At 27.6% G+C, this 9,979-nt stretch overlaps 1 protein-coding gene across 1 annotated transcript; it reads left to right on the top strand.

Moving 5' to 3' along the window:
- Positions 1–5,856: 5,856 nt before the first annotated feature.
- Positions 5,857–7,838, top strand: ASL1 (ASYMMETRIC LEAVES 2-like 1). The gene is made up of 3 exons (XM_090306013.1): positions 5,857–6,083; positions 6,196–6,300; positions 6,610–7,838. The coding sequence occupies exon 3, from the start codon at positions 6,649–6,651 to the stop codon at positions 7,639–7,641; it is 993 nt and encodes a 330-aa protein (XP_090162139.1). The 5' UTR covers positions 5,857–6,083; positions 6,196–6,300; positions 6,610–6,648; the 3' UTR covers positions 7,642–7,838.
- Positions 7,839–9,979: the final 2,141 nt, after the last annotated feature.

The following is a 9,979-nucleotide window of genomic DNA, read 5'->3' as shown; positions in this document are numbered from 1 at the left end:
TTATTGATGATTATTTTTTATTATTCAACTTTTGTTATTCTTTACATTGAGATGACTGAACTTTTCTATGATCAAAATAGAAATAGTTGTATTTATTGATTTTTGTACTATTATTCACTATTATCTTTGTATAAAAATCTCAAGGAATAATTTTTTTTTCCCTAGATTTTTGCTCTAGTTTTTATTTGGTCACTAAATTTTAAAATATTAAATATTTAGTTCTTAAGTTGTAAGTTTTGTTTTAATTTAGCTTTTAAGTTTCAAAATATTATAATTTTATATTGAGATTTGAGTTTTGTTTCAATTTGGTCCATGAATTTTAAGATTTTACATTTTTAATCTCAATTTTCTGTTGAATACTTCCTCACCATCACTGCCGTCAATTTCTATTAATTAACTAAAAATAATTAGAAATGAAATTTTAAATTTAATTTTAAAAGTGATAAAATAGTTAAACTTAATTAATTATAATTCTTTTAACGATTTTTAATTTATTAATATAAATTAACTCCAAAAGACGGAAAGTGAGTATTTTGAAGTTAAAAGTGCAAATATCGAGACATAGGAACCAAATTGAAGCAAAATTCAAATGTCGAGGATAAAATTATAAATTTTAAAAACTAAAATCAAACTCAAAACTCGAACTAAATATATAATATTTTGAAATCTATGAATTTAATTAGAAACTAAACCAAAAATTTAGAGACCAAAAAAGTAATTTTCTCAAAATCATAATAGACATATACTTAACATTTATCTTTTTATATAAAAATCTTATAAGTACCATCTTTCTTTGGGAAATTTGTTCAAAAACCTCTCTTGAATAATTATGTGAGTTATTGTAATCAAACCCTGAACTTTCAATTTAATTAAACTTTCCGAAATTACAAAAAGGGTAAGATATTGCAAAACTACAATAAAACTCTCAAAACAATAAAATTATACAATTTAACTATTTGTTTAAAAGGAAAAGAATGTTAAAATTTTTAGTTTAAACCCATTTTTTAAAATCTATATATTTTGAAAACGTTTATATGAACTAGTAAAAATTATTGTTGAGCCCCCTCAATTTTAAAATACAAAATTTTTATGTAAAAAATTTTAGTTTGATTTTGGCCATCAATGTAATTTTTAGAGTTTGATTGAAACGATATTTATATTTTAAATGTAATTTGTATCAATTAAAGGATAGTACTATAAATATGATGTGAATAATTTAATCCTCCATCCCACTCGACTAATTATTAACTAGAGAATGTATATATACACTCTGTTGGTCTTTGAGTTTGATAGCATTTTGGTTTCTGGTTTTTCAAATTTGACATTTTAACTCGAACCCTAAAGTTTGGTTTTTTTTTTTTTTTGGTATCGTCGGTTAATTTTATTTTAACTAAAGATGTAGAATAATTATAATAGCACAAGTTTAAATTTAGAATTCACTATGTGAGATTTCATAAAACTTGATGGTTATCATTTTAGTTCAATTATATGTAAAATTGAATTACGATTCAAATCTTTTAACTTCTTCATCCAATTGTATATGCCTTCAACTAGGTTTGTTTTATTAAAAAAAAATTCCAAATCTTTAACTAGTTTAGTGATGTGATATCCGAATTATAATCACGGTTTAAAATGTCGATGTCGATAGAAATATTGAAGTCCTAATTTTACAGAAATATCGATAAAATTTTGATTTCAATAGATATTTTCGAAAAAATTATAAAAACAAAAAATTCAAAAAATAAATTTGAATTAGTAAAGAAAGTTTTATGATTATTAAACAAGTTAACATGTCTATTATTGTATATTTGATATTTTATTACTTAATTATTATGTTTCTTGGATTTTTCTATGATATAGTAGAAATATCGATTCACTTCTTATATCGATATGTAGTCCATAAAAATTTAGAAATATAAAATTTAAAACTATGATTATAATTATAACTTGGGAAGAAAATTTTGTTTTTCTTATTTCCAAAAAAATTATTACATCACATACAATACCAACAAACGCCGCGCGTGGACTAAAGCTTGGCATAACACGTGGTACATAATGTGGGGAAAATCACGATTGACTAGGAATTAAAAATATATATATATATATGAAATTAAATAAATCGATAATATGTTCTTCAACCACGAGATTATATTGTGATTTGTGAATAAATCTCAATTTCTCATTGCATTTCCCCTTCTCTCTTCCCTCCTATTTGACTCTATCATGTAATAAAAATTGAATTAATAATATGTATATATATAATAAGGTTTTTTTTTTTGAAGAAGTATAATAAAAATATTAGATGTACATTTTTCATGACATTTATTACTATGTTTGAAAGAGATTTTAAATCACTTTTATCATATTTAAAATTACTCAAAACACATTCTTTCAATTATTCTAAACAATTTTTTGATATGTAAAGCCATATATTAAGAACTTGTTTAGATGGGTTGATAAAAATAGTGTTTAAAAAAAGAATTTAATTTTCATTTAAACAATTTTTGTAAAAATTATATAAAAACGCACATGTTTGGTTACAAATTTTCAAAAAAAAAATTATATACACATTTGTTTAATTTTTTATATACTCAAATTGTTTTTATTAATGTCAAATTAATATAAAGGACGGACTATTAAACACGATGAACTAATAATTTCAAAATTGTATTTAATAACTTTCATTGATCGAGTTTTTTTGTTCATGTTTTGTTAGCATCTGATCGATCACTTTGATTGACTAGCTATCAAACCCTTCATGGATGGTTATCATCATAGTTGATCACTGGAGGTGACTGATAGAAGGTGGAGGCAGGCAGTGACAACCATGGTGGAAGTGAGGGTATTTTGATAATTTTATGTATTAGACCGATTAGGGAGAAAATTAACCATTAAATCTTAAAAAAAAAAATCTTAAAATTGATTTCAACGTTTCTTTCTAACCAACTTATTTCATAAATTAATTTTTTTTTCAAAAGTTGTTTTTTAGTGGTTCAAAAACACTCCAACATTTTTCTAAATGATTTTTTTTAAATAAATAAATAATTAATTGAAAAATTAAATCATATACAACCTAAAATTAATTTCATAATGATTAAAACATTTTTTAATCGATTTTTTTAACCCTTTAAAATCACTTTCAAAATATGCTCCGTATAGTTTTAGTTTTATTAGTGGTTAGATATCACAAACGTTTCTAATATGGGTGTTCAAAAAACGTGATGACCCGAAAAAATCGATCAATCAAACTCAATCCGTGTGGTTTGGGTTGGGGTTGGGTTCAAATAAATGAATTTTTTTTTGGGTTGGATTGGTTCATGAATTCACCTAATATAATCCAAACTAACCTAAATTTATTATTAACTTTAAAATATATTTTTTCTGACTTATAACATAATTATTTATACATATATTGATTTTAATTTTATTTAATTCTAATATTTTTTGAATAATTTATTCTTCAACAACGTAGTTTCTTTACTCTCTAGAAAGAAAAATTTCACTATATAAATTGAAATCGAGTTGTTAATCTTAATTCAATATATGAAAATAATTACATTAGACTTTTACCTATTTACGTTTTTCTTCTTTTTAAAATAAAGTTTTAAATAAATGACTGATTAACCCGAACCAACCCAACCAAAATATTTCATGGTTGGGTTGGGCCGAGAAATATTTTATGGTTGAGTTGAGTTCATTTTTTAATAAAGGTTATTTGGTTGAAAAAATTTACAACTCGAACAATTAGGTTGAGTCTAAAAACTCTTTAAACCCAACCCAACCATGAACACTCCTAACTATAATGTCCAGTAGAAAAAGGGATAGATACGTTGAAAATTCATTCATATTTGAGATCATATTTGGTTGATTTGTCACATTGATTTTGAATATAAAATCACACTTTTACCCTCTTCAATTAAATAATCATATTTGGTGAGCTTAACTCAATGGTATTAGCATGAGCTTCCATCTAAGAGGCTATTAGCATCAAAAGTTATATTGATTTAAACTTGAAGTAATAATGGTACAAATTTTAAATCATAAACTTTCTTAAATGTATCAATTTACATCTTATTTCAGATTTAGTTTGAAACATATGGTGTGAGATATTTAAGTTTTTCAATTAAACTTTTAAATTGTTATAGATGAATTAATTTAGAACCATGGTCAAAATTATATTTGAAAATTCAATTGCACCTTTAATAAAAAAAAAAAAATTGAAAATTTAGAACGTGTCCCTAATTTATGCTTTTTTTTTGCAAACATGGCAAATTCCACTCATGCCGCCATGATTCATGTTCTGCTTGGACTTTGATTATCTGTGTGACTGATTGATACCAATTGCTATTTGATTATTGTCTGATTACTATTCAATATTGATGGTTAATAATACAAATTGTTATAATATAATGATTGTCAAATTTTTAATGATATTAATTGTTACTTGATTGTTGTCTGATTACAACAATCAAATCACTGATTGCTATTTGATTACTATCTAATTACTATTTGATACTTACTATTATCATGCAGTTTTTATTTGATATTTGGAGTCATAATTGGGATAATTGATAAAATAATTATTTGACATAATTTGATATGAGATTTAATAATTAAGGATTTGGAGAATTTGAGAGTTTTGGAATTTAAAAATTTAGAATTGAATTAGGAAAATCTGGTCTATTAGTTTTAATATGAAATTTGAAGTTTGAAAACAATATAAATATGAGAAGAAAAAGGGTAAAAGCATACAATTGATAAATTTGGAATATTATGATTATAAAATGAAACGTTACTGATTGAATGTTGGTTAGTATTAGATGTATTGTCGACACCCTTGAAATGTTGATTATTTTAAGATATACGGTTAATATACCACACTTTAAGTGAAATACACATGCTTTACTTCGTTGCTATCTCTCAAGCATGATTTATGTACCAAAAGATATTGTCATAACATTATTCTTTGGTTTCAATACACGTGTGAATCTTATTATTTTTTTTTTTATCTTTTTGTCTTCGTAGTTATATATTTAAAATTTAAAACTCACACTATGAAAAAGAGGCTATGATTAACCGAAAGAATAAAATTAAAAAAAATCGAGAGAAAAAGAAATGGCAAGTCGAATAAAAGATCATGCTAGATCGAAACAACAACAATTATGCAAAAGAAAATCATAACAATAAAAAAAGGAAAACAAAAAGAAACCTCACAGTTAAGAAATAAAAAACATTCACGCACACCAAAGAAAAAGAAAAAGAAAAAGATTAAAAAAAAGAGAGAGAGAGAGAAGGAAAGAAAAAGAAAAACGCAAAAAAGCAAAAAAAAAAAAAAAAAAATTAATAAAAAAGAAGAAAAATAGGGAAGTGAAAAGAATGAGAAAAAGTGTGGCATGATTTTAAAAAGTTTAAAAACTGAAGATAGGATTATAAATACAGAATTATAAATATAATTATATTTGAGTATTGAATAGAATTTGATTTGCTATAGAAATAGAATAGTTATGAGTTAGAAGGGGCCAAAAAGAAAGAAAAAGGAATAGGTGAGAGGAAGGTGGAAGGAGGGAGGGGTATTATGGGTATTAAAAAGCGACAGTACAGGGACAAAGAGGTAACTCAGAGACGCATTCAATTTCTGCTCAGAATGAGAGGTCCTTCAAAACGTTTTAAATATTACGTTTCTTGAAACCCCAAATCCTTCATCCAACCGCCCTCCTTCCTCTCCCTCCCCCAATCTCAACGGCTCCCATTTCCCCTTCTTTTTTCTTTTTTTTCTTTTTTATTTCTTTCATATATATATATATATTTGACGTCGACGCCACAGTTATGATCCTTCTTATATATATTAAAAATTTTCCTTTTTTCTCTCTAACAAATTTATTTCATTTTCCTTCTTTAATTTATAAAATTGTTTTGAATAAATAAATAAATAATCGTTGATTTCCTTTTTCTCTCTTTCTGTTCTCCTTCTGTTGGGGATTGTGAAACTCGAAGATCGGATCCAGCGCTCTCTCCCTTTCCAAACCCTAAAACCAAAAACCAAAAAAAAAAAAAAAAAAAAAAAAACTTTCTTTGTTCTAAAGGTGAAACAAAGTTCTCTCCCTTTTCGCCATTGTCATTTCTTGTTCGATCTCTTCTTCTTCTTCTTCTTCCTTTTTTTTTTTTTTTTCAAATTTAATTTTTTAAGTTTTACAGGTTTTTTTTTTCTTTATTCATGGACTTTAGTGGCTCCAAGAAAGAGGAAAAAACTGCAATAATCCATACCAGTTGAGAGCACGACCGAACCCAGAATAATCCAAGGTGAGTTTTTTTCATTTATATCGATCAATATAAGGTCTACGTCCCTAAATTTTGTTTGGTATTTTATTTTATCATCGGCTTTGTGGGTTTGTTGTTTTGTTTCATTGTTTTCTGTTCCACTGTCGCTCTCTCTTTTCTGAAATCGGAAGCTTTTAACATGCTATCCCCCATCAGATTCTTCCCTTTTGTTCTTTTCCTCTTTTCAATTCAATTTACCCCCATTTCACAAAATATATATATATATATAAAATCTATCTATCTATCTATATATATAGTTTTGTTTTGTTTTTGTTTTTTTTTTTTTTGCAGTGTTTTTCTAAAAAGAAATTAGTGAAAAAAAGAGGAAGAATGTCATCATCAAATTCACCATGTGCGGCGTGCAAATTCCTCCGAAGAAAATGCACACAAGAATGTGTATTCGCACCATATTTCCCACCAGATCAACCACAAAAATTCGCCAACGTCCACAAAGTATTTGGCGCAAGTAACGTGGCTAAGCTCTTAAACGAACTCAACGCAACACAACGTGAAGACGCGGTTAATTCCTTAGCCTACGAAGCCGAATTCCGTTTACGTGACCCAGTCTACGGTTGCGTTGGCTTAATCTCTGTCCTTCAACATAAACTCAAACAAATGCAAAACGACCTTTACAATGCTAAAAAGGAACTCGCTTCTTACATTGGCCCACAAGCCATGCTCCCTATTCTCCAACCTCAACCTCCTACTCCCAATCCCACCCCTTACAACATGTCCCCTATGCTAGCCATCCCCCCTCCCGCCATCGCCGCTGCAACCGCTCCTGGCTCCTCCCAACAGCAAATTCTCATCCGCGACTCCGCTCATCATCACCAAATGCAACAACAACACCAACACCAACAACAGCAACAATTGTTCGAGGCGCAGCAATTGGCAGCCGCGGTCGCTGCCAGAGAGCAACAAGAAATGTTTAGAGCTTATGAGCATAAACAAAACCAACAACAACAGAGACAGCAGCAACAGCAACAGCAACAGCAACATGAGCTTTTGAGGTTCAATGGGTTTGATGCTGGTGCTGCTGGATTTAATAATCAAATGAATTCTTCAGGCTCTAATTTAACATTAGGGACTTTTGTTGATAACACTTCCTACCAAATCCAAACCCAACCCGAACATTCTTCACATTCGCATTCTCATCCGCTTCAAGTACAGTTATTTCTACAGCCGCAACAATCTCAACAACAGATTGATCAATCACAACAGACTCATCATTCACTACATCAATCTCACAAGCCTGAACCTACTCCTTCTGCAGATGATGGTAGGAATAATAATAATAATATTAACATTGGCCCTTCTTGTTAATTTTCTTTTTCTTTTTTTTTCCTCTTTAGGAATTTAATTTTGTTTTTTTTTTCTTTTTCTTTAATTAGCTTTTGGTTCTGATTATCTGATTAAGACGACTGTTTCATGAAGGGGATTATTAGTTTTAAAATGGGTGGGAGTATTATTCACAGCAGGCAAGATCCGTTTTGCATTTATGAATTCATTTTCTTCATCAATTCATTTTTTTTATGTTTAAAAAAAAACATAAAAAGAATTATTGTCTTTTCACTGCCAAGGGACGTGTCTCACTTATTAACTATAAATGGAACTCTTTTTAGAAATTAAACCCTTTTCCCTCAATTCCTATCATTGTATTTATTTATTTGATATAAATAGGAGAAATCTCTTATTATCTTTTAGACTACATTACACTCTTTCTTTTTTCCTGTTCTTCTGTATATATGGCTTTGCTCATCACATTTAAACAATTTTATTTTTATTTACTTTTTTAAATGTAAATAGTCGTGTTTCGTTAATTGTAAGAATAGGTGTAGCCAACCCAACCCCATGTGCACTATTAGAAAAAAAAATATATCAACATTTAACTCTTCATTATAATAATATGGGTCTCAATAGAATGGAAGGAATTCTTTCACTTCCCTCTTCTTCTTTCTTTTTTTTTTTAAAATTTTTTTTTTTTAATATATATTTATTGATATTGGGATCCGGTGAATCAAGTCATTAATGAAATAAAGTTGCTGTATTGGAATTCTAATAGATCATGTTCATGCTATATAGTAAGTAAGAGCTTACGTTTTCATAAATTGATATAGTTATGATATGAAGTTAATTGGATGGGTCATTGACTTGTATTGTTTAATTGGACATAAAATAAAGGGGTTAATATGTGTATATTTATGCATAAAATAATAGAAGTACAATTTGTTTTTATAATAAAGTTATGGTATTGTTATGTGGAAGTGATAGATTGTGTGTGAGTTGGATATGTTTGATATGCATGTGCATTGGGAAATTTGGTAGGTTTAAAATAATGGTGGGAGATCACCAAATTCACATCGGAAAAGAAATATTATTATTATTAGTAGATTAATATTCAATCAAAGTAAATAACGTAGTTAAGACCATACTTTATAAATACAAATCAATTGCAAGTAGATCTAGTTGGCGCTAGGTCTTGAAACTTGGTGATTGGTCTCAATTAATGTTCAATCACAAGTTTCTATCACTACATTTTTCGATGACTTCTTCTATTTTTTTTATAATAATCTTTATTTTTATTAAATTAAAGATACGTTAAATTATTATTTTAGTGGGTCCTTTTCATTTAAAATACCAATTTAGTTTTTTTTTTCCTTTCAATAAGAAACAAGACATCCGAACATTTCAATTAGGTTGACACATTTATAATACCTTTATCATACCCCGAAATCTAATGGTCATTGCATAAATAGATGCTCCATCGGATACACCAAATTTAGTTATCAACTTTCAATTTTTTTTTTTTTTTTAAATTCACAAATTTATTAGACACAAATTTAAGTTGAAGACTTAAGTTTCATTATGCCAAATTTAAAATTTTGAATTTGTCAACAACCTATTAGGTAAAAAAATTGGAAGTCTAACACTTAGACCCTATTTATAACCATTTTGTTTTTGAAAATTAAATTCATGAATATTAACTTATACCTTCAAATTTCCTCCATTTTTTTCTAACACAGCTTGTTACCAATTCTCATAAGATTTTTGCTTGATTGAGGCCTATGTTGTATGTCCTACAAGTATATCACGTCCATTCTTGCCATATAACGATAAATTTGGTACTTCAATCTTTCCTACAGGTAAATTCATCGGAGTCTTTTATAGCGAAGACTTGAAGTTTGCACGTTCACAATTGCTGTTCTCGGGAAAAGACTACACATTATGGATCATCAGAAAAAGAGTATGTGTTATTGATTTAATCTCTAACTATTACGTAAGTAGTTCAGAATATTGTTCTATTCAGTTAGACAAGCCAAATTTTGAGAATTAAAAAAAGTAGTTTGCAAAAAGTTGTTTTTGTTTTTAGAATTTAACTAAGAATTCAACTATTGTACTTAGAAAGATGCAAATAATTGTAAAAACGATGGATGAAATAAGCTTAATTTTCAAAAAACAAAAAAACTAAATGATTACTAAACAACTTCATTTTATTAATTTGAATTTATATAATTAAAATAACCTCATTTTGACTCTTGATGAAAAGTTTTTGACATGTATAAAAAACCTTTTTGAAGAGTGAAATTCTGTTTTTTATACATGGGTTAAACAAACTAGCTACATATACTCTCTCCTTTGGTTTCTTCTCAACTTCGATCCA

Source organism: Benincasa hispida, chromosome 10 (genome assembly GCF_027475165.1).
Source record: "Benincasa hispida cultivar pf3 chromosome 10, pf3_genome.v1.1, whole genome shotgun sequence".
NCBI classification, from domain to species: Eukaryota; Viridiplantae; Streptophyta; class Magnoliopsida; order Cucurbitales; family Cucurbitaceae; genus Benincasa; species Benincasa hispida.
This window is presented reverse-complemented; position numbering and strand designations above follow the sequence as displayed.

Coding starts and splice junctions, on each gene's coding strand:
- ASL1 (XM_090306013.1), top strand. CDS start 6,649: ATGTCATCATCAAATTCACCATGTGCGGCGTGCAAATTCCTCCGAAGA.